At 43.5% G+C, this 25,443-nt stretch overlaps 3 protein-coding genes across 3 annotated transcripts in view; all 3 read right to left on the reverse strand.

Annotated features, from left to right (window-relative positions):
• Window positions 1–25,443, reverse strand: part of LOC118557706 (OX-2 membrane glycoprotein-like) — a 55,535-nt gene that overhangs the window by 22,175 nt on the left and 7,917 nt on the right. The window lies entirely within an intron of this gene.
• Window positions 5,460–25,443, reverse strand: part of LOC105921727 (OX-2 membrane glycoprotein-like) — a 95,658-nt gene continuing 75,674 nt past the window's right edge. The window contains exons 5-7 of the mRNA XM_036127895.1: window positions 6,090–6,245; window positions 5,835–5,957; window positions 5,460–5,571 (exon numbers count right to left, since the gene is read on the reverse strand). Coding sequence (XP_035983788.1) covers window positions 5,475–5,571; window positions 5,835–5,957; window positions 6,090–6,245 — 376 coding nt within the window. The 3' untranslated portion in view covers window positions 5,460–5,474. The remainder of the gene's footprint in view (window positions 5,572–5,834; window positions 5,958–6,089; window positions 6,246–25,443) is intronic.
• On the reverse strand, window positions 6,544–13,226 carry LOC118557708 (OX-2 membrane glycoprotein-like). Its single transcript, XM_036127914.1, has 4 exons — window positions 13,143–13,226; window positions 7,122–7,460; window positions 6,716–7,018; window positions 6,544–6,641 (listed from the first exon to the last, which is right to left on the reverse strand). Exons 1-4 carry the CDS (start codon window positions 13,195–13,197, stop codon window positions 6,559–6,561), a joined length of 780 nt encoding a protein of 259 aa, XP_035983807.1. The 5' UTR covers window positions 13,198–13,226; the 3' UTR covers window positions 6,544–6,558.

The raw sequence follows: 25,443 nt of genomic DNA on the forward strand, positions 1-25,443 counted from the left end.
AATGCAGGAGCATTGTATGCCTTACACAGGAGGTCATCTGTAACCCGACATTGAGTCCGCGGGCATCTTACGTCAGGACACAGGGCTTCATCTGGCGACACAATCAGTGAGGCGACAGCAGGTTCAACTGCTGGCATACAGTCCTGGCCGGCCTTCACCGACTCATGCATGGCAGCTAACACCCAACCGTCCGAGGAGAGCCGTGATAACGCTCTCGGGTCCCGCCAACAAGCGTGCAACTCCTTAAGGTACTCCTCTGATGGAGGTACAGAAAAGGGAGTAGGAGCCCGTCCGCGCCTGAAAAAGGCACTCCCGGAGTCAGAGACATCTCCTTGTGAGAGTTCCAGCTGCAGCTGCTTCTGGGCCATGGACATGACATCCCGCATGGAACTGTCACTGGCCTCCCCAACTGCACTCTGGGATGAAAATGAACCAGTGTCAGAGGCTTGAGAGGACCCTGCCTCCTCCTCCTCATCTCTAAAATGAGAAGCAGAGGCAGCCAGACATACTAGTTGCAGCCTCTGCAACTAGTATGGGGGGATGGGTGCCGAGACTGCTGTCCCACCATGGCGCTTAGAACGCCTGGGGGATCCACCTGTCCAGAGGGTGGAAGGTCAGAACCCTCCTGGGGGCACAACTGGGCTAACCGAGCCACCCTCACTGCATGTGGCATAAGACTACAATTCATGCAGGGATTCTCGGAAAGCGCTTCCGCAAGGTGTTCATGTCCAAGGCAGGTAGGGCACAGGTCGTGGCCATCCTCTGCCTGGAGGGCAGCCCCACAATCCATGCAGCTGTGGGAGCCATCCATGTCGATGGTCAACAAAGCTCAGCCCTATCAAGAAAGGAAAATGAGCTAAAATCGGGAGAGGGGGCGCGAACGCAGCCGTCATCAATTATAGCAGAGCCACGAGAGAGGGTGCAAACACAAGGAGGCTGATATTGGGAGAGGGGGTGAACACGCTACCGTCACCAGATAAAAAAACAGTAAAACAAAGAAACTAACAACGTTAGCCGTGTTCAATCTTCAGTAAATGAAGTGTGTCACACTGAGAGAGGGGGCGAACACGCTGCCGTCACCAGGTATAAAACTAATAAATCAAAAGGAGCTAACAACGTTAGCTGTGTTCAATCTTCAGTAAATGAAGCTGGTCACACTGGGAGAGGGAGCGAACACACTGCCGTCACCAGGTATAAAACTAATAAACGAAAAGAAGCTAACAATGTTAGTCGTTTTCAAACTTCGGTTAACGAAGTAGGTCACACTGGGAGTGGGGGCAGAAACGCTGCCGTCACCAGGTATAAAGCTAATAAATCAAAGAAACTAACAACGTTAGCCGTACTCAACTTCAGAAAATAAAGTTGGTCACAACGGGAGTAGAGGCGAAAAACGCCGCCGTTACCAGCACTCAATCAAAACAGCCCAAGCTGTAGGTAACACGGTAACCAGAAGCCGTGAGTTGGGAGAGGGGGCACGCACGCTACCGTCACCAACAAGCACCTTACTTATCTTCCGAAAAACTTCCAAAACGTCCAACAGATCAACCCGTTGCAGCCCTGGAAGGGCGAAGGGAAAACCGCAACTCAGAGAGATGAGGCGTCAAACAACGGGGAAGATAGCGAACGGTTTGCGAGAAGAAAAAAGGAACATAGCCTCTGAGTGGTCATCCAGCGTCACAGGTGTGACTCTGTTGGTATAATTACTCGAACTGCACATGCCCAAAGGGAACATTCAGTGCTTTCAGCACCGCCGTCTGGCGGTCAGGAGGGATGAAATAGAACTCAGGTTTTGTTCCTCCTAGCTCCTGTTCCTTGACCTTTCATGGGGTCGACACTAAGAACTCTGTCAGATGATGCGAGTAAAATCCAGGCCTACAACCTTCTGAAAATGATCTATAAGTGCGTCCTCTCTTCTCTCCGGCCATCTTTTGTTGATTTGAGGTGGGCTGTGCTTATACCTCATGTCACGCAAAGGATTGTGGGATTCTTTATAGCTGCTTAGAGCTGATAAGGAAGATAGAAACTAAGGAATTTGTATGGAGCCTCAGAGCAGAGACTCGTTCGATAAGGCGTCATCTCAACATTTTTCTACTGGAATTTGTCTCCACATCAGTGAAAACTTTGTACTTGTAGAAATTAAAGAGTTTTATTCACAAGACTTTTCATCCAGAACCGTTTCTCAGACTCACATTTATGACAGCAGCATTTAGTGTGCAGTATTTCACTGAAATACAAATATATATACGAATGGTAAGAAACATTCACTCATCTTTTAGTCTTAGTTACTCCATAGCAATAACTTGTTCTTGGAAAGTCTGAGTCAAATGGAGTAGCTACATGTCAAAATCACCAATGTAAAGATCTGGACACTAGATTTAGGACTTTATGCATTTTAAAGGTTATTAAATCACATCTGATGTATCAGGAGGCACAGCTGCACATGTATGTTAAGAACACCTCAAACACACGGCTTCCCAGGGTGACATCATGGAAACGTAAAGAAATCAGCCGAGAAACGAGGAAGAGAACTTTGGACCTCCACATTTCAATGCACCATAAAAGTTTGCCCATTATTGTTGAAACAAAGTCTTGTTCTTTAGCAAGGAGAAACCAAACCAGCTCTCACCTGTCTGAAGGAAGGTGTTCAATAAAAGCCATATGATTATGACAGCGCTTGGCATTTCTGCGCTGCTTCAGCTCGCCTTCATGTTTCCTGTCCCACCTGCTGCTGTGGAGCTGCGCTAAAACCAGACAGGTGTGTCTCCACCAGAACCAGCGTTATCAAGAGTCACGTGGAAAGCTTCCCAGCCTCAATAACCCAATCCAGAACAACCCCTGTCTTTTAGAAATGCTACAGGGTAAACCGTTTGTAAAGTTACAGTCAAAAATTAACAGCAACGTTTCGGGTTATTTAGCCTTTTATAAGAGAAATAAATAGGAGTTAATCTTTCAGTCATATTTATTTTCACCACATTATTCATATATTTATTCAAACATAAATTTTTACACACATAATTGCACTACTGCTCTATTGGTGATAGATTTATTTTATGTGTATTTGTCACATCACTTCCACTAAGTTTAGTGTATTGTTTTGGGATTTTATGTGAAAGACCAACACGAATGAAAATCTGAAAAGTGTGGCATGCATCTGTAGTCAGCTAGTGGAAAGACTTAATCTAATCTGATTTAGTTTGGACTATTTTGCAAAGATGTGCAAGGCTGGTGGAAACAACCAGACTGACTTGCTTATTGATTTTAAGGGGCTGAAAACAAATGCTTTCCACATTTTATAGAGTTTTATGTGAAATAAGTCTTTATAAACATGCATATTGTTCCTTTCACATCATAATTAGGCAGTAAAGAAGTTTCTGGTTGTAGGGTGATGACATGCTATGAATCAGAAGACTTCCTTTAATTGTCATTATACTCATGTACAATGAGATTAAAACCAGCAAACAGTGCAGAAATATTAAAATATAAATTATCAAAGATATATACAGTATAAACATTAAGAGGTAAAGTTTTTCTCCTGCATTGCAGAAATAAAATATTTTGGTATATAAATTGTTAAACATATGTGTGTAAATATTGCACATTGTCATTATTGCACAGTAGTAAGGCTTTTTAATGAATACTGTTCCCAATGCACTTTAGGTCAGTGCATTTATCTTTAATAACAATAATAATAATCTTTATGGTTATTGCAACTTACGTTCCAATGAAATGTGTTCTCTACATTTAATCTATCCCCTCAGGGAGCAGTGGGCTGCCACTGTGTGGCGCCCAGGGAACAATCTGGGGTTTAGGGTCTGGCTCATGGACCCAGAGTGGCAGCCTGTGGGAGTTAAACCCAGAACCTCCAGGACACAAGTGCAATGCTCTAACCACCAGGCCATCACTCCCTTCTTGGTCTATCGTCTTTGTCTAAGCTGTGAAAAACCAGACTGGAGGATCAGAGAAACATTTCATCCCCTCGTCTTGATTAATTTGACTTTGAAGATAAATAAAGGGAGAAGTTCCCTTCTTCCTTTATGCATGACGTTTATGCAGTTCCCTAAACCAACCACCAGAGGGAGCCAAACCACTTCAGGCCAGTCGTCCTCACCTCTCACCTCATGTAGACGATGGATTGTAGAGAAACACCTTCATCCCTGAGGAGCTCTGATCTGGACCTCCTTCAGTTTGTGTATCTTCCAGACATGGAGGTGGAGGACGCTGTCATCTACAGGCTTCAGGCTGTTTAAGACCAGGACCATCCTGGGAGCACCATGACCGTCATGTTATTTACGTCTCCAGTGCTTTAAACACCATCCAGCCTTCACTGCTGAGGAGGAAGCTGACAGACCACAGTATGTGAGGCTTCAGGACTGTGTTAGATGGTGGTCTGCAGCCAGTGGCGGTTCTACCTGGAATTACTCCCCAGCAAGAAACCCACCACCAACATATGCAAAACAACAACAAAAAACACTCCTTTACACTTTATGAAAGTTTACCAAACAAGCAGCTTATATCAAAGCAAATATTAACAATAGGTACACCTTCAAATACAAGCTACGCCTGAATTTAATCGACCTTTTCAGCCTATTAGGTAGAAGATGTAACAAAAAGTCGTGGTTTGGACAGCAATCCTTGGAGGTTTTATATGATCCAATATAAACTCCTCTTACCAACCCAGCCCTGCTCCTGTACCTGCCAATGTTTTCTAGGTGGTTCCTGCTCCTCCTCGGTCACCTTCTCTATCTCCTGTCCCTCCTCATCTGTCTCCTCCTCCTATGACTGCCGTTATTCTGTCCCTCTGCATCAACTCCACCACTGAAACTGGCCTCTAGCTACAACTAATAATAACGGCAACAATAATAAACATTATAGAATGCAGTGTTACGACACAAATACAATAAAAATGAATAAATAAGGAAAGCGGCTAAACACACAAACACAGTGAGGGAATTACTCAACTTGTTTCTGTTTTTCTTGGGCTTGTAAAAAAAATGTTATTGTAAAAACACAAGAAAACTTTGTTTTCCTGGTCGGTCAGTATGGATTGACATTAGTTTTGTTAAAGCAGAGTAATTATTTATACACCTATATTGTAACTATTAATGTTCTGTGTCCAACAGCATTACACTTAAATTATGAGAAACTATTTTATCACAAGGCAAGTTTATTTTTATTGCTCACTCTGCATTAAGATAATTTAAAGTGCTTTCGAACATGAATACATAAAAAACACATTAAAAACTAAATAATTTATTGTCCTTTAACCTTTGATCTCAGTATTGACTGCTTCATCTCTTCCTCCACAGACTGGTGGGTTAGTTTTTTTTCATCAAGGATAAACTGGTCACAGTTAGATCTTAGTGCTGCTTTAACTTTTTAACTGATGCGTCGTCTGCAGGAGGTTGTTGTGGTGGGTGGTGGAGCAGAGGTGACGTTTCTGTCATCTCCAGTCAGGTTTATTGTTAGGGTTAGGGTTATTGCTGGTTATTCTTTATAGCTGATGTGTCGTCTGCAGGAGGTGGATTGTAGTCGAAGTTTATTGTTATGGCTACGACTGGGAGTTCCTCCACTCTGAAAATAAGAGAGAACATCTTTATGTTAAACGGAGCAAAGTGAGATAAATCTGATTAAAACGTCAGATCTGAAGAAGCTTTTGTGACAAGTTAATTATTTAAAATGTTCCAAACTTGAAGAGTAAATAAATCTGCAGAGTTTAAAATAAAAAAGAATTGGGTAGTAAATGTAAACTAACTTTTAAAAACGGGTGAAAAAACAAGAGAAAGCAGAATAGATGTTAGTGTAAATGAGCAATAACAAAATAAAAAGGCTCTTACAGAGGTTTGTTCAGTGTATCTTCAGACTCCCTGTGTGTGTCTCCACTCTCCAATGTCCCTAGAAGCTCATCTATGGCTGATAATTGCTGAGGGTCAAGGTCTTCATCCAATCTTCTGGGTTTCCTTAGAGAGAAAATATTATAACCAATATGTCTGAATGATTTGATAGAACTGACTTATTAAAATGACCTGAAATCACATGTTGTGAATGAATGCTAGATAAATGAAATTAAAACAAATATATTTAAATCAGACCTTCTTGTCAAAGGGAAGTTTTCCTCTCCGCTGTCGCCACATGCAGGCTTGATGTGAGAAACTGCTGCATTGTCTGAGGGACTCTGCTTTTTTCCTAGAAGATCCTTCAGGCATGAATCCAGCGATTTAGGGACTCCATCCAAACTTCTGGGTTTTCTTAGAGAGAAAATATTTAAACCAATATGTCTGAATGATTTGATAGAACTGACTTTGTAAAATGCCTTGAAATAACTTGTTGTTAATAAATATGAATAAAATATAATTGAAACAATTAAATCAGACACAAACATTCATCGACTGACTGAGAGGTTGAGGTGATAAAACAATCCATTGTGTGGCAGAAGTACCTGTTCTCAGCCTTTTTTCTGAACAATACAGGGATGAAAGCAGCAACAGCAACACAGAGCACCAGTCCAGCGATCAAACACCGTTCTTTGAGGAAACAGTAACAAATGCTGATGTGATCAACTCAACAGGATAAATATAAACACTGAAACCTGAACATGAACTTACTAACAACGGTATAAGTTGAACCAGATTCTACATCCAGACCTGAAGAAAAAACCTCAGAGATCAGAAAACAGATCATCAGTCTATAAATGTGAGTCTCTGAAAGAGTTGCTCACCATGATCAGACGTGTGTGAGGGTCCAGGAACGGTGAGCAGCAGCTCTCTGGGAGCAGCAGAGAGAACTGACACTGAACATCCAACCTGTGTGCTGCTGGAAGCTGACAGCAGAGCTGTGGTGGTGACGGTGACGGTACCGTTGCTGTTGCTCACCCTGGTGGTGTTGTAGAGGGACAAGCTGAGGTTCTGCTGTGGAGCAGTCAGTGTTACAGTGGGAGCAGGTCGACCTGTGGCTGAACAGGACACAACTGACCCTGCAGGAGAGCTTGATCTGCTGACATCAAGGACGGGTCCATGCAGCTCTGGACAGAGAACAACCAGATAATATTAAACACCTGTTACCTCAGTATAAGGTAGAGTTAACATCACCTGGAGATGTTGTGGTGCTCCACAGCATGTCCTCACCATAGAGTCTGAGGCAGGTCCTGCCTATCAGGACTCCCATAGGATAGGTGTTAAACAAACATCTATAGCAGCCTTCATCCTGCTCCGTCACCTTCCTGATCACCATGGAGCAGCTCTGCAGATCTTCATACTGAATGTCCATCTTCTTCTCCAGACCAGGTCTCACTTTAGGACCAAATTTCTTGGTGTAAGTGGCGAGGGACATCTCTCCACCAGGGAGGACTTTCTGCCAGGTGATCTGGAGGACTTCTTTATCTCCAGAGAGCTGGCAGCTTAGAGAGGCTTGGCCTCCCACTGCTGCCCACACAGTCTCCTCTGTTTCTATCACAGCCAGCTGACCTGCATGGAGTATATTTACAGAAATTAAGTTAGAGATACTTGTGTGTGCTTATAAATTCCTGTTGAAGCTTTCAGGAAGACGCAGTTTCACAATGTAGATCAGTCAGATGCTCTTCTTAGATATAACTGGTGCAAAAAAATGCATCAACAAGCTAGAGATTAATTTTGGTCAAGCAAAATATAATGCATAGAAAGAGGAAACCATTCTTGCAGTTTGAATCAGATATTTACAGGGATTTTCCAACTAATTGCTGCCCAACACCCCTAAGCACAGATTCTGGTAGAAATCTGCCTAATATTGTTTCTACTAACAGAAATCCAAACAACCATGACCTGGATGCTGCTGATTCTGTGTCAAACAGGAGCTCCTTATTGAAAGGACAAATGCAGCTAATGTTATACCAGGTGGTTTTAGTTCCTTCTCCTCTAAAGGTCTGAGTCCAGTTTAAAGTCAAAACTAGAATTTCATACTGACCCAAATTAATATTTCTTTAATCTTTGGGAAGATGATGTCATGATTTAGTAAGGTTCTGACAGATTATTAATTCACAACATTTGAAGAAACTGGAGGCAAAGTTGTGTATGCTTATTCAAGACAGCGCCACAAAGACACTGCTTCCTTGTGCGACAATCATTGGAAAATCTAAAGCAATCAGCCAGGAAACATTATATTACTAGAAGTATCTTTTTACTTACCCACTTTATTGAGACCAGGGTTCTGGTGTGGGGTTGTGTTTCATGTGCTGGGTTTGGCCCCTTAGCACCAGTGAAAGGAACTTAGAATGCTTCAGCAGAGCAAAAGATATTTGACAACTTCATGCTCCCAACTTTGTGGGAACAGTTTGGAGACGGTCCATTCCTCTTTCAACATGGCTGTGCACAGTAGGGTTGTCAAAAGTATCAATACTCTGAAAAGTATTGATACTCAAGACCTGTATTTGGATACAATACTAATTTGGCATGGTGTCAGTACTAAATATTTTTCAAACGAAGAAGGGAAGCCCAAAGTTCTTGGTAAGCCTGTGTGCAAACAATGCCCTAAAGGGCGGCAATGAAGTCAAGCAGCACAACAAACATGGCCAAAATCTCAGGGACTGACACTTTTATTATAACAACAAAAAGAAATGCAAGAACAGCTTCCATTTGCTCTGTCAACCATGTAATGCTTTCCTGTTTTTTTTTCTGGAGGGTCTGTCCTGCAGTGGAAGCATTTCTAAATCACACAAGAGCAAACAGGTTCTTTATCCCACAGTTATTAAAGACTGACTTTCACACTAGTGACCTGAGTGTGAAAGACCCCTGAAACACACCCCAATCAGCCTCTAGTTCTGTATGCTGCTTTGAGGATAAATACGCAACGGTTTTAAACTTTACTTTCCCACTCTGATCTCAGTTGCCTTTAAAGAGCTCTGTGTGTCTCTGCATCATTTTTTTCCTCTGTGACCTTAAGAGCTATACCAGCATGAGTGTTGGCTTCAGATGGGACACCCAAGCTGGGCAGGTGTAGAGGTAGAGGCCTAACTAAAGTGCAATCCATCTCTAGGATGTTGCACACGGTTTACTCTATTTTTACAAAGAGAACACAAATCACCAACAACATAAATTTGCTAGAGCATAACATCTCTATCTTCCCCTTTATATCTATGGGCTTAGATCTGGCCCTGGCTCATAGACTGCTAAAGTATCTATTTTGTCCTCACTGGTGCTCCTCAGCCAGTGATTTACCTTTTCCAAATTACGCCTTCATTTTTACAAGTGTTTTGGCTTCGGAGTGTTATTGAAAGGAGAGTGTCCTTCTCTAGACAACCTTCAGTGCACGTGAGACCAAGGGAGCCTGCTTAAAGGTAGAGTGTCTGAATTTTCTGGATTGTAAGTAAGAAACACCTTTGTTGAATAAATTAACATTTGCAAGATCGTCTTACCTGCTCTTCCACTCCTCAGGTGGGATTGCATGAAAAAAACCCTCCCAAGTCCACTCTGATTTAACCAAATACATAAACACCAGAAGTGCGCTTGTGGAGCCAGCAAGCGAAAACTAACAAGGAAAGAACACGCACACTTGTAATACATGAGCATGTCAGAATGGTTGGCATGTGGGATAACCAATAGATAAGGTGATACCCCCAGAACTTGAGGAACAGAGGGCTTGGGCAGGACCAAAACTCTGACCAATCCCTTCCCTTCAGACCGAATGACAGCAATTGGTCAGAGTTTACAAAAACACAGACCAAATCATCCCATATTGCTTCAAAACGGACGCAACATTAACCAAATAAGGGACGATTCCATATTTTATGGGACATGACGATGGAAGCCATTATTTGCTGTCATTTGTCGCTCCCCGTGTGTCGACTAGTGCTGTGTAGTTCTTGAATGAGTCGTTCAAAAGAACAAATCATTTGAGTGAAAGAACTGATCCGAATCATTTCATTGACTGATTCATAAATTTCTTAGTATAGTTGAGGAGGAGGTCAGCGCACATCTTGGTCGGTACAGGAACTTCCACGTTCTGTTGCACTTGTGACTCTGAACACTCACTGCCCAGAGGGATTCATTCATCCATTTCCTCTTGCAGGGGATATGTTGTCCTGCCACAGGGAACACACACACCTGTCGCCTCAAAATCCTCTTGAGTTTTTCAGAGACTCCAGCAACATATGGGATGACGATGTTTTTGCGTTTATTCTTCTCACCATTATGTTCTGCAGCGGGTCTTTTGGATTTTCTTGCTGATTTGACAAAAGCCCAGTTAGGGTACCCACAGGTTCGGAGGGCATCTTTGATGTGTTTCTGTTCTTTGTGCTTCTCTTCTGTTTTAGTTGGGACATGGTCGGCCCGGTGTTGTCAGGTTCTCATGACAGAAAGTTTGTGCTCCAGTGGGTGGTGTGAGTCAAAAAGAACATATTGGTCTGGGTGAGTGGGTTTCCTATACACTTCAATGTTAAGGTTTCTATCTCCTTCCATGCTCACCAAACAGGTGAGCATGTTTGGGGATTTGGTGTTTGGAGTCTTTGAAAAACTTAAGCGGATTTTCTCCAAACACAAAATCCCAGTACATTTCAAACCAAACAGGACCCTCAGACAGAGGCTGGTCCATCCCAAGGACAAAACCCCCAAACCTAAGATGAGCGAAGTGGTGTATGCAGTTCAGTGCAGTGAGAAATGTTCTGATCTTTATATTGGAGGAACCAAACAACCTCTCCACAGACGCATGGCTCAACACAGGAGAGCTACCTCCTCAGGACAAGACTCTGCTGTCCACCTACACCTAAAGGACAAAGGACATTCTTTTGAGGACCAAAATGTTCACATTTTGGACAAAGAAGACAGATGGTTCAAAAGAGGGGTGAAGGAAGCCATTTACATCAAGAGAGAAAAAACAACTTTAAACAGAGGAGGACGACTTAGGTTTCAACTTTCAAAAACTTACAACACAGTAGGGTTGATTCCTGCCAATTTTCACCTCAATCCTCACCTCCATGCAGGTGATCAAAACATCCCCCCCGTAAACCAGGCCAACGATAACCCTAACGACTCCCCATTGCAAAGAGGTGGACCAGTTTTGGTTTAATTTGCATGTTATCTAAGCCAAAACAAGGCCTTTTTGGGCAATAATATAAAACTTGGAGCTCCACACTACTCCAGACATTTGAATTGAGAAAGCTTTCTGGATGGGAAGCGAAACGTCTTCAAACTTCGGAAAAAAGTCCAGTTGTTTTGTTTAACTTTTTTTTGGAATGATCATGACCTGGATGACTGAGAATCTTCACCAGCAATATAGGCTGGTAAAGTTATATAAATAGCACACCTAGTGTCACTAAAGCCATGCATATTGCCTATTTTTAATGTACAGGAACATAATGCAGTTAAAGCTCTATGAATAGCATGATAATTGCCTAATGTGATGGAAGGAGTGAAAATGTAGTTATAGCAACTTAATGATTTGGTGATCGAATCATTTGGACGACTCATTTTAATGTCCTGATTCTAGTGATTCAGTACACTCAAATGACCCATGGTGCCCATCACTAGTGTCAAACCCATTAGTGATAAAGTATTTCTGATTCTAACATGTCATTGGGAGTGACAGTTTTCAGCTGCAATTCAGTTTATTTATGCTTGGAGAATGCAGCGGTACAGTGAGATGTTGTGGGTAACCGGGAAAACACAGAGTGGAGTTTTAGTAGGATAGTAATCTCCTGTCATCGAAGTAGAATACATTATTTCAGGGTGAGAAGGAAACAGCACAAGGGGAAGTCATATTTTTGTAAATATGAGGGGGTCTAATCGGATAGTTTTCAAAAGCAGGGGGGACATGTCCCCTTCACACATAATTATTACAACAGTAAGGTCCAAAGAGACATGCAGGAGAGATTCTTTTGTGGATGAACTTGAATGGCCTGCAGAGAGTCCTGACCTTAACGTTATAGAACACCTGTGGGATGAATTATATTGGAGACTGAGAGTCCAGCCTTCTTGTCCAACATCAGTGTCTGACCTCACAAATGTGCTTCAGGATAAATGGTCCAAAATTCCCATAATCACTGCAGAACCTTGTGGACCTCCTTTCCAGAAGGGTTGAAGCGGTAATACACTAGCTGCAAAGGGTGGATCAACGTCATACTGAACCCCATGGATTAAAACCAGGATGTCACTTCAGTCTTGATCCTCGGTACCCACTGTCTTACATGTTTTAGGTGTTTCCTCACCTCTATACACCTAATTTCAATAAATTGCTGATGAAAAAAATCTGTGCAGTGCCTAATGGCTGCTGAAGAGGTAATGCAATCATTTCAATCAGGTGTGCTGCCTGGAACAGACATCTAAAACGTGTAGAAAAGTGGGTCCTGAGGACCAGGTTTGAAAACTTTTGCGAGTCAAGATGAGTGAATACTTTTGACAAAATAATGCATCAGGAAGCAGACTTTGGACTTCCACAAGTGTGGTTCATCCTAGTGGAACAATTTCCAGCTGTTCTGAATTTAAAGAAAGTTTTAAAAGGAAACTTTGTACCAAAGTATGTTTTGAGTTTATTTTTTTCATACAGGAAGTGATGCTACAGTTGTTTCACTTTTGGAACCTGACTAAGTATCAAATCAATTCAACATCTAATCATAACTACATCATAAAGGGAAGCTAATTATTGTCTAAAAACAGGTCTGGATTATTCTAATCTTGTTTTTCCTCTACATCATGGATTATGCGGTTTATCGTAGGGCGTGAATGAAGTCATCCATAGCCTAGTTTCCTTGCTGAGCGAGTAATAATAAAACACACTACCATATCAAGCTAAAATTATTATTAAACTATCAAGACAGCACCCAGGTACTGTGGTGTAAATACTCATCTCCGTAAATCCTGTTCGAAATTTAATCTATCACTTTTAAAAGTATCAAAAGTGAAAGCTTAGAAGCAGGAGAAAACAAAGTCGCCTTGTTCTATAAACCCAAATCAATAAACACCTGTCTGAAGAAGGGTCAGAAAAGGAATTATCTTTTTATTCCCGGATTATGCTATTTATAGTAACATACCGGTGACATCGACTTTTTAAACAGAGCCTCGTTCACTTGAACGAGGAAAATAAACTCTTGTTTTTGAGCAAGGAAAATAAACTCCCCAGTTATTAAGCTAAACTGATTAATAAGTGAGACAACATCAAGGTAAATCTAAATCAGTTCTCACCCGTCTGCAGAATGGTGTTAATTAAAAGCCATCTGATTATAAAAGAGGGTCGCATTTTTCCAGTGATTTAACACTCAGCCATACTTCCCGTCCTTCCGGCTGGTCTAGTTGTGCTCAAACCAGACAGGTGAGTCTCTTCTAGTAGGTGTTGTCATGAGGTATGTGGGCAGCTTCCAGCCCTCAAAGGATCCAACCCACATTTAAATAAACAAAAACAAAATAAAAATCTACAGCTTGTGGCGAGCTACTAACAGCTCAGGGTGTGAATGTGTGCGTGAATGGGTGAATGACTGTAGTGTAAAGCGCTTTGGGGTCATCGGACTTGACAAAGTGCTATACAAGTGCAAGCCATTTACCATAACTCAGCAGAAACTGTTTTAGGATTTTTCAAAGATACCAAGTGGCAACAAGAACCCTAAAGATTGTCACTTTTCTTTCTGGAGACAGTTACTAATTAGCATCTATAGAAGTGTTTTTATTTAGAACCTAATTGTAGTTATATTAGAGATACAACAGGAAAGCATCAGTTCACTGGAAAAACAGAGAGCTTCTAAAAATCTTATGTCTTTTGTGTCAAAATTATTTATGAAAACCACACTGAAGTGCAATGCTTCTCTACTGATATATTTAGAATACAATGTGTGTTGACACCCCTTTGTCACATCATGACCATTTACTTCAGTTTATAGCATTGGGATTACGATTTTATATTTAAGACCAACATAACTGTTAGGTAGAGGGACTGTGATGGCTGCAACTACAGCCACCCAAATGCGGTAATATTTAATCACACGATAGGTCAGCCATTTTCATTATATTTATATTTGGATTTCTTTAAGTTTAGGATTTAATTTACAGAATAATTTGGTTTAAGGAAAGGCGTAACACTGTATTCTGGAATGAGTATGCACATTTTAGTTTACACTGTTATGTTCTGCTTGATTTAACCTTTGTTTGTTTTTGAGTCATCTCAGGGCTGGCTGCTCCAGTCCTTCAGGAGAACAGAGGCAAAGAAGGGGTGGAGTCAGCCTAGTGGAATGCGGTACCGCGCGCGAGCTATTTTTAGAAACACAACGTCACGATGACGTCACATCACGTGGTACGCAGTGGGGCAAACTCCGCCGTCGTTTCGCTGTAAGAGACGTGCGTTAGCCTAGGTTTTACTCGGTAAACGACTGTTTTTTCCAAATCTAAGACCATGGTTTTTAAACATTGTTGCTATGGAACGTGCAACAGCGACTCGAGTTACGCTGATCGGCCGCATATGAAGGATGTTTTCTTCAAGACTGCCAAGGAGAAATGTGTACGCTGGGACCGGGGCGGTCGGCCTACACAACAGTTCAACCCGGAAAAAGTTACCAAATTCAAGTACATATGTAGCAAGCATTTTGTCGGAGGAAAGGGCCCAACCGAAGAACATCCTGACCCAATTCCAGCGACATCAAGTCAAGGTAAGAGTATTTTGGTGGCCGACATGTTAATAAAGTAGCGCCTGCTACCATGACAGCATATAGGTTATCATGGTAGCAGGCGCTAACATGATAGCCTGCTACCAGGCTTACTCAAAAACATTTCAAATGAGACAAACATTAAACATATACCGATCCCTGGACGGTGATTGCAAACAACAACAACAAAAAAAAAACGGCCGATGCTGCCATGATCGCCGCGCAGGAAAAAAAAACAAAGCTTACCGTTCGATCAACTCGGCCCGTTTTCCGGTCTTTTTAAGCCCTCGAACCTCAAGCTATCGTTTGAGCTGAAGGTTGGTGTGTTCTTCGACAGTGCGACCAGTAATCCGTGTGCCTGGGACATCGTCTTGGGAAAGTTTAACGGCTGTAAAGTCGGTCATATCTGTTATCCGTGCGTTCTCTCCTGTATGCGTTCTCTCCTGTATGCCCTACCTAAGCGGCAAAAGGGGCGTTGCTCTTGAGACGGTGACGTCACGTGCGCGGTACCGCATTGCAAATTGGTTTACACCACTACTCATCAGCAAGAGGGGGGAATGGGATTTTCTTTTGTTAGTTATAGTTAGGTTTTTGTGTGTGTCCCCCCCCTTTTGTTTTTCATGTGGCCTGATCAGCCAGTATTTAAGTTTCCCCTTTTGTCTCATTAAGAAGGTCTGTTTGTTTTCGTAGCTCTGTTTGTTAGCCTGAGTGGAATTTTGTTACTTTGACCTCTTTTATGGGCCCAACTTTGTAACCTGTTCAGTATTGACCCATGTTCTTTGTTTTGGGTTCAATAAACAAAAAGACCCGTTTGAAGCTAAACCTGTGCCTGTAACTCCTTTGACTGCTCAGCCATCACAGTGGTGTCAGGAGTGGGATTTTTGCAGTCAAAGGCACAGGTTTATTTATTTTTCAGTCCCTCTCCTCTATCAAGCTATGCACAGGACAGGAAGGAGTGCCAAAGGATCAAAAGGAGATCCTCAAAATTAGCCTGTTGGAATGGAGGAGCAAGTTGGAGAAGAAAGTGGAGCCTCTGGAGGGGTAGAAAGTAATGAGGGTAAGGAGCCAACAATATCTGAAGTGATTTCTATTCTTCGTGCTCATGTGGGCCAACAGGAAGCCCAGGAAGCAAGACGAAGAGAGGAGTTCGAGCAGCAGGACCAGCGCTTCAGAGCACTACGACACCAATTTCAGCTATTACAGGTGGAAGTGCAAGCTCGTACCACCCCTGCCTCTGGGCCTCAAATGGATGAATCGCAATCAGCAGCAGGTGCAGATGATGGTCTTCCAGGTGGCAGTAATGAGCAAAGGTATGCTCCCTCAGGTCAGTTTCACTATCATGAACCCAGACTTGAGAAACTGACAGATGAAGATGATATTGAACATTTTTTGACGACATTTGAACGTATGGCTCTCGTTTGCCGGTGGAAAAGAGTGGATTGGGTTTTCTATCTGATTCCACTACTCACCGGTAAAGCAAGAGGTGCGTATGTCCATATGGATATGGAGGACTCTTTGGAGTATGATAAAGTTAAAGAAGCTGTTCTTCAAAAATATGACATCAATCCTGAGACGTACAGATTGAGATTTCGATCACTGGAAGTAAAAGCGGATGAAACTCCAAAAGAACTGTATGCAAGACTGAAAGAGTTATACGGAAAGTGGGTGATGCCAAAACAAAAAACTGTGCATGAGGTCAGTGAAATAATCATTTTGGAACAATACTTAAGAATGCTGTCTCCTGAGTTGCAGATATGGATAAAAGAACATAACCCAACGTCGGCTGCAGAAGCTGCACAGTTGGCTGATGTGTTTGTGGCCGCACGGAAAAAGGGACAACCATGGAATCAAACAGCATGGAAAGTGAGGGAGGTTTCAAACCCTGTTCCCCACTATCAAAAGGCAGGGGAGAGTAAACCTGTAAAGACCCAGCCATGGAATGCACCATCAAGAGCCCCAACCAAGACAGTGATTTGTTATCTGTGTGGGATGGAAGGGCACACAAGACCAATGTGCCCGAAAAACTCTACAAAGATAACACAAATGTGTTTCGGGCCGAGAAAAAGCGTGGATTCTAAAGTACCGTTGGGCTTGAGGACGACCTTAATTGAAGTTGAGGGTAAGCAATTAAAGGCCCTCATTGATTCAGGAAGTACACAAACCCTGGTAAAACAGAACTTGTACAACATGACATTGTATTAAAAAATGGAGCTTCAGTGAGAAGACTGAGTTACAGAATACCTGAGCGTCTGTTGGTTTCACTGAAAGAGGAAGTTAACCTGATGCTGTCACTTGGAATTATTGAACCATCAAGGAGTGAGTGGTGCCACCCAGTGGTTCTGGTGCCAAAGACGGACGGCAGCCTACGCTTCTGCATTGATTTTAGGTATCTGAATGGAATAACACAATTTGACTCATATCCAACGCCTCGTATTGATGACATGGTTGAGCGGCTTGGGAAAGCCAGATATTTAACAACTATAGATCTCTGCAAGGGTTATTGGCAGGTACCCTTGACGGAACATTCGAAAGAATTGACTGCTTTCCGGACCCCCTGGGGCCTGTTCCAGTTTAAAGTCATGCCATTTGGATTACATGGTGCCCCGGCAACATTCCAGCGATTGATGGATCAGGTACTGTCTGACCTGTCTGGTTTTGCTGCAGCCTACCTTGATGACATAGTCATTTTCAGTTCTACCTGGGAAGAGCACTTGAAACACCTGGAGAAGGTGCTGGAGCGCCTCCAGTCTGCAGGGTTGACCATTAATCCAGCCAAGTGTGCAATTGCCAAGGCTGAAATTGAGTACCTTGGGTTTGTGATAGGAAATGGAGTGATAAAGCCTCAAATAAATAAAATTACAGCTATAGAGTTCTGTCCGCTGCCTGAGACTAGAAAGCAGTTAAGATCTTTTTTGGGTATGGCAGGATTCTACCATCGTTTTATCCCTCATTTTGCAGCCAGGGCTGCTCTACTAACAGACCTCACTGGTTCCCGGAGCCCCCATAAGATCATTTGGACGGAGGAGGCCAAGACCGCTTTCCAGGATCTGCGATACTCTCTCAGCAAGAGTCCAGTGCTTCATAGCCCTGATTTTGGAGGGCATTTTATTCTACAGACTGATGCCTCGGAGAGAGGTTTGGGTGGCGTTCTGTTGCAGGGACCACCTGGAGATCGCCACCCAGTGGCTTTTATTAGCCGCAAACTTTTTCCGAGGGAGGTGCGATATTCAACTATTGAAAAAGAGGCACTGGCCATCAAATGGGCCCTGGATTCCTTCAGGTACTACCTTCTCGGAAGAGAGTTCACCTTAGAAACTGACCATAAAACTCTGCAATGGATAGAGAAGATGAAAGATACCAATGGAAGATTACGCGCTGGTATACCTTGCAATCAAGCCGTTTCGATTCACCATCCACCATATTCCTGGCAAGGACAATTGCATCGCGGACTGTCTCTCTCGCTGTCCCAGCAAGAGATTTGAAGAGGGGGAGTGTGTGATGGCTGCAACTACAGCCACCCAAATGCGGTAATATTTAATCACACGATAGGTCAGCCATTTTCATTATATTTATATTTGGATTTCTTTAAGTTTAGGATTTAATTTACAGAATAATTTGGTTTAAGGAAAGGCGTAACACTGTATTCTGGAATGAGTATGCACATTTTAGTTTACACTGTTATGTTCTGCTTGATTTAACCTTTGTTTGTTTTTGAGTCATCTCAGGGCTGGCTGCTCCAGTCCTTCAGGAGAACAGAGGCAAAGAAGGGGTGGAGTCAGCCTAGTGGAATTGCAAATTGGTTTACACCACTACTCATCAGCAAGAGGGGGGAATGGGATTTTCTTTTGTTAGTTATAGTTAGGTTTTTGTGTGTGTCCCCCCCCTTTTGTTTTTCATGTGGCCTGATCAGCCAGTATTTAAGTTTCCCCTTTTGTCTCATTAAGAAGGTCTGTTTGTTTTCGTAGCTCTGTTTGTTAGCCTGAGTTGAATTTTGTTACTTTGACCTCTTTTATGGGCCCAACTTTGTAACCTGTTCAGTATTGACCCATGTTCTTTGTTTTGGGTTCAATAAACAAAAAGACCCTTTTGAAGCTAAACCTGTGCCTGTAACTCCTTTGACTGCTCAGCCATCACACACCCTGTCTACTTTTAAGACTAATCTTAAAACTTTCCTTTTTGACAAAGCTTATAACTAGAGTGGCTTATGTTGCCCTGACCTACCTATGGGGTTGTGCTGCAATAGGCTTAGGCTACTGGAGGACATCAGGATCTATTTTTCTCTCTCTATAGAGTTCTACTGTTCTTCAATTATGCATTGCGTGTCGTCATTTCTGCTTGTAACTTTCTGTTCTCTCTCTTTTTTTCTTCATAGTAGGTACACCTGGTCTGACGTTCTGTTAAATGTGACATCTTCCAGAGAAGACAGCTCACCCGCTATTACCATCTAATGTAAAAAAAAATAATAAAAAAATTTACTATCTAATGTAGAACAGATTACTGGATCAATGTGTGCTTCTGTGCTTTTTTTGTCTCTCTTGTTGTGTCTCTGCTCTGTCTTCTCTAACCCCCAATCGGTCAAGGCAGATGACCGTTCATACTGAGCTCAGTTCCGCCGGAGGTTTTCCTTCCCGTTAATGGGGAGTTTATCTTCCCACTGTTGCTTCATGCTTGCTCAGTATGAGCAAGCATGAAGCAAAGCCATGGACAATGCAGACGACTCTCCCTGTGGCTCTACGCTTCTCCAGGAGTGAATGCTGCTTAGGGACTTTGATGCAATCAACTGATTCCCTTATATAGAAATATTTTTTTTGACCAATCTGTATAATCTGACCCAATCTGTATAATATGATTGAACTTGACTTTGTAAAGTGCCTTGAGATGACATGTTTCATGAATTGGCACTATATAAATATAATTGAATTGAATAGAATTTTGCACCAGATTAGTTAACAGGCTAATTTCCATTTACCCGTTTTTAGCCTCATAAATAAATAATCTATGAGCCTAAAAACTCAATAAATTATTCACAGTCATTTTTAAGAATAAATAGATACAAAGAAACCGTGACGCCCGGTGGTCATATTGAGAACGAAAGGGGGCAATTAACCTGCACCAACAAAAAAGAGAAAATATATCTTCTTTTTTATTAGTACCATAATTTCTAGCACACAGAAATCCATCTTTTTTTATACATTTCTTTTTTCTTTCTAGGTGGTGAAATAAAAAACAAAGAAACATGGTTAAAAAGTATATTCATAGACAAATGCAAGTTAATTGTGTTATTATATTACAACGATTTCTCGCGTGTCTTTGTTTTAGAAAGCTTTATAAAATCAGGTCCACAGCTTTCTTTATCATGTGTTCTTGGTGTCATTGGAAACGGCATCAAACTTTGACAAACACTGTCGTCATTGTGTTCTATATTTTTATATCTGAATGTAACTGGCCAGCTATGTGCTCTGCAAGATTCTATTTGAATCCAGACAGATGTCGCCTCCGCAGTTTTCTGTTTAGGCATCAGCTGTTCTTCAGTCCTTAAAAGAAAAACATGGTTTGGGTTAGAAACGTTTATTACACATGAACAAAAGATATCAAACAGGAAGTTTGAGTGTATTAAAGTGCTCATTATGTGGAGTCAATGTGATGTTAGGAATATTAGAAGCAAGTAAAAAAATGTTAACTTGTAGAAAAATATACAGTGGAGAAGAATTTATCATCTGTGTCACTTCTAAATAAAAATAAGAGCCTTACTGAGGATTTCTGGTCTGTTCTTCAGGTTTTTCCTCTGATTGAAGCTTCCTGTGTGACAGATATAGGATTTAAGAATTAGGACAAAACAAAGCACCGCTGACAAGACAATAAAGCTGGCTGAGAGTCGTACCTGTAGCGATGAGTTTTCATACACCAGAAAATGGAGAATAAAGCCACAACAGAAGCTCCACTGAGCAACCCTAGAGCAGCGATTACACGCCATCCTTTGGAGGAAGAGCAACAGGTTTTAGAAATGTCACTGAGTGAATAAAAATACAACATCTGAATGTTAACTGACCGAGCTCTCTGTGATCAGTTCCAGGTAATTAAATAACAGAACCTCACAATAACCATCAGTCTCAGCTTTTCAATTATTCACATTTAAACACATTAAATCACTACGTTTATTGTATTTCATGGTGATTTTTGCCACAGATCAGCTCAGTTTTAAAGAAGCAATAAGCAAAGTTTCATGCTGGGGGGACGGGGGACGGGGGGTTGTTGTTTACTGTCTATAGACAAGTCATGCCTGTCTACCTCCACTCCAGGTGCATCCTGGCCCCTTCTTTCCCCTCCCCTTCTCATCCGTCGCCTCTTATGTGCCTGTTTGCAAAGGTTAAATATGCAGCTAAGCAGCATAACCTTTTGGAGGAACATGTCTAGTGAAAAATAAGGAACTCATAACTTTATAATTGTCAAGTAAATTAGGGCTGGGGACAGATGGACCCAGTATTCAGCCGGACAAGAGGTACGTTTTTAAGAAGGTTTATTTCTAAAAACAGGTGTGAACAGCAACCAAGAAAAACAGGCAGGCAAAAATGAAGGGCAGGACAAAAACAAGGCTAGTGGTAAATAAACAGTCCAAGGCAAAAAAAGGCAGGTAGTCAGATCAGGCAGAAGAAACATATAATGGGGAACAGGAAATGCTGGACAAAACTCACCCCATGGCCATGGAAAAAACAATGATGTGGCGGATTGCAGGGGGCAGAGGCAGGTATAAGTAGGGAGGAAGTGAGCAGGTAAATGGAGTGAAACTAATTACTGGCATGGGTGGAGCTTATCAGGGGAAGGAAAGTGACTGGAAGTAAACTGAAGCTGATAGGATGGTGACTGGAGAAGGGGTGTGACAGGGTGGTGACTAAGAGGTGAAAGAATGCTGGCAGGTGAACTGAATTAAGAATGGTGACAGAAGTGATAGGAGCAGGCCAGAAAAACTGATAACATAAAACAAAATCAAACCACAATAAAACCCAAACTATTCCAAAATTGATGCAGAACCTACACCTAAGGCTAAACAGAACACAAGCTATATTAGAAACCAAACAAGAAAAAAACCCAAAACAGAAACTGAACTTAAGGCAGGAGAGTGAACTAATTAATCAAACAACAAACAAACCATAACAAAACCCAAATCATGACAATAATGCTGTTAGCAAGAGAACGTTAGATCTGCTGGAGGCCATAGTCCACCTAAAACATACCTTTAGTCCTTAATTAGGGCTGTCAAACTATTAAAAATTTTAATCGCGATTAATCGCATAATGTTAATAGTTAACTTGAGATTAATCGCAAATTAATTGCATATTTTATCCTTTTATTTCTAAAAGTGTAATAGCCTGTTTGGGCATTTTAATATGCAATTTTGCAATTAATGACACTAATAAAAACATGCTTGTACAAAAAAGATTTTTATTATTTCATTTTCAGGCACTTCAGAACCCCTCGCGACCCCATCAGGGATAAGTGAGTAAGAAAAAAAATGGATGTGTCATGATTTTTGTGAACCCGAACACAACCACACGCAAGCAGAGCTTAGTTTAAAGAGTTTATTGAAGGTGGTGGATAGTGGATGATAAATAACTCAAAACTAAGGCAGAACTAGAACAAATAAACATGAAAACACTGGAGCCTTATGGGCACAGGCAGTGACAGCTGCTAGGAGATCGGCAGCGGCTAGGCCACATATAATCTTCGTGGAGGACGGCCAGGGCGTGGCAGGCAGCGGAGCAACATCGCCTGATCGAAACCTCTAGGATGGCGGCCCCAATGTGGCAGAGCCAGACGTCGGCGTCGAGGTGGGCGACCGCGACGGCGGAGCCGGCAAGCCAGAAAGGGGTGTCGCGGATGACGACCCTGACGTAGTGACATGGTCTGTTGTGGCCAGCGGCGGAAGAGGACCCTGGAAAACTCTGGGTTACCGACTAAGGGTGGCGCCAAGCCACAGGACTACCGGCTATGGAGGTCACAGGACTACCGGCTACAGAGGTCACAGGACTACCGGCTACAGAGGTCACAGGACTACCGGCTACAGAGGTCACAGGACTACCGGCTACAGAGGTCACAGGACTACAGAGTTCAGGACAACCTGGGCTACACAGTCCAGGAGAACCTGGGCTGAAGGGTTCAGGAGGCCCCGGGCTGAAGGGTTCAGGCGGCGCCGGGCTACAGGATACAGGCGGCGCCGGGCTACAGGAAACTGGAAACGCCTGGCTACAGGCCTCAGGAAACGCCTGGCTACAGGCCTCAGGAAACGCCTGGCTACAGGCTTCAGGAAGCTGCGGACCCTCCTGGGTCTCCAAGTCAATGGTAGGCGGCGGACCCTCCTGGGTCTCTGTGTCGACGGCGGGCGGCAGACCCTCCTGGGTCTCCGCGTCGACGGCGGGCGGCGGGCACACCTGGGTCCCCGTGTCGCAGACAGACGGTGAACCCTCCTGGGTTACTGCGTCAGATGTAGGCGGCAAACCCTCCTGGGTCTCCGCGTCACAGATAGGCGACGGACCCTCCTAGGTCCCCACGTTGGACAGCAGACTGGCGTGCTGTAGACCCGCGTCGGGCGCCGGACTGGCGTGCTCGAGACCCGCGTCGGACGGCGGAATGAAAACTGACTCTTTGGCTGCGGGCTGAATATGAACTGACTTCTTGGCCTTGGACTGAGCAGGAATTGAACATTTGGCTGCAGGCTGAGCAGGAGCTGAAACTTTGGCTGTGGTGGGTTGATAAGGAAACAGTTCCTTCCTATCCCCGTAAAAGAAGTCCCATAGCTGGGTCTCATGGATCCGGGGTGCTCTAGCCGGACTCACCCGAGTAGCAGCAGTAACTGTATCCGGCTGACTCACCAGGGGAAGGGAGGTGACGTCAGCTCCAGTAGGTGCAGCAGCGGCGTCTGGCTGGGCATAGAGGGAGGTCTTGTGCCGGCGGTCCCGGTGTCTGCGCTGGGAGGAACCGGACAGCCAAGGAGTGGCTGCAGCTGGCGATGAAGCAGTGGGAGCTGCGGCAGACTCAGCAGCATCATCAGCAGGATCGGCAGGTGTAGCAGAGACAGCTGATATGGAGGAGGCATGTGAAGCAGCAGTGAGAGGGACCAAGGATGAATTAGCGGCTGAAGACTTCACTTTAGGAGCCAGCTGAGTGTCACAGAGGTGGTGACAGAGATGACCGGGAACCGAAGGGCGCTTTTCCTGGCACACTGAAGTAACCGTGATGACGTCGGGTGGTGGAGACGCTGCGTTGTTGTCAGACTGAGCTGCAGAAGTGTGCTTGCGCGACAATCCCAGCTTCTGCGCAGGGAGGAACCGGACACCGAAAGGCAGACTGCTCCTGACGCTGAAACAGTGGGAGTTGCGGCCGAAACAGCAGCGACTGGAACCGCAGCATCGGCGAAGACAGCAGCGGCGAGAGGAGCTGAGGTTGGATCTATGGCTGGGTCCACAGCGAGCTCAGCAGCAGCAGCTAATATGGACAGGCTGGTGGCCGGAGGTTTGGGTGGGGGCGACCTGCCGTAGAGCCGGGCAAATGCAGCTTTCTCGCTCCATTCTAGCTCCTTCGTCAGCCCAGAGAGCTCGAAAAACAGGATGAGCTCCTCCTTGCTCCTCAGCAGACTCCGTACCCGAACCAGCGCATCAACCTGCCTCCAAGGTGGACTGAGCACAGCAATTTCATCCAAGCACTCCCAGACCTGGGCCGTGAGCTGCTCCGCGCTGATCCGGAGATCATGCACTGTTGTGCTGTTGTCTGGAAGCAGAGCAAAATCCCTCCTGCCAGCCCCTGCACTGAGGCTCTGTGTGAGTGTCGGGTTCATGTGGTCGGCTCGTTCTGTCATGTTTTATATGAACCCGAACACAACCACACACAAGCAGAGCTTAGTTTAGAGAGTTTATTGAAGGTGGTGGATAGTGGAGGATGGATAAACCAATAGTCTGTACCGGGCTGGAGCAGGAGGATGGTTATGGCAGGAACTGGCAGTTCGGCAGGTGGATACTTGCAGTACCGAGCAACAGCAGCACGTCAGGATGAATACTTGCAGGACAGGATTAACAGCAGAACATCTGAGTGAATACTTGCAGGACTGGAGACGAAGGGAAATCAGGCTGGCAAAGAAAAGGTAGGCGAGCAGTCATGAGCCGTGGTAAACAGACAAGCCGACAGGGAAGGGCAAACTGAGGAAGGTTTAAATAGGAAAGCTGACAGGTGGATTGAGTCCTGGCTTGATTAGTGCCTGGCAGGTGTAGATGATTGCTGAGGTGGAGAGGAGACTGGGGTGTATGGAGGGTGAAAAGTGCCATGAATATGTGCATGATTTTTGCAGACAAAGCTGCACCATGACAGGATGGATGGATGAAAGCACTTCAGAATTGGAATGAAAACATCCTGGTGCCATGAAATGTTAAACTCTGGCCAATATTGGCTAAATCACTAATCATTATGCCCTAATGGTTATCAATGTGTAAACAAATGTGTAAATAAATACCTGTTTTCATCCCGATATATGTTTTTGCCTCTTAAACAGAGATAGACATGGTATTACTCATATACATATAAATTAATAAAAAAAATTACATTTCAATAAAGTCACAAGTTTTATTGTTAATTTTTTCACTCTCACACATCTAATTCTGAGCTTTTACACCAATAACAATAACTTCTTTGAATATTTTTGCATTCTGTTTATATCCACATTCATACAGTTTAAAGCCTGGAAAAAGGTTTTAAATTTCCAGGTCATTCCAGTCTTACACTTGCAACTGGGGCAGGAGCTTAATACCCTTGAAAGAGACTGTTTAGCAACTGTTTAGTAACTCCAGGTCCTTCGTTTGGCAATGCTA

This window comes from Fundulus heteroclitus, chromosome 24 (genome assembly GCF_011125445.2).
Source record: "Fundulus heteroclitus isolate FHET01 chromosome 24, MU-UCD_Fhet_4.1, whole genome shotgun sequence".
In the NCBI taxonomy this organism is placed as follows: Eukaryota; Metazoa; Chordata; class Actinopteri; order Cyprinodontiformes; family Fundulidae; genus Fundulus; species Fundulus heteroclitus.

Excerpts from the sequence above, each read along its gene's own strand:
- LOC118557708 (XM_036127914.1), bottom strand. The coding sequence starts at position 13,197 with ATGCGACCCTCTTTTATAATCAGATGGCTTTTAATTAACACCATTCTG. Across the intron at positions 7,461-13,142 it reads TAACACCATTCTGCAGACGG|GTCAGCTGGCTGTGATAGAA; the intron begins GTGAGAACTGAT and ends TACTCCATGCAG. Across the intron at positions 6,642-6,715 it reads CTCACACACGTCTGATCATG|GTCTGGATGTAGAATCTGGT; the intron begins GTGAGCAACTCT and ends TTTTTTCTTCAG.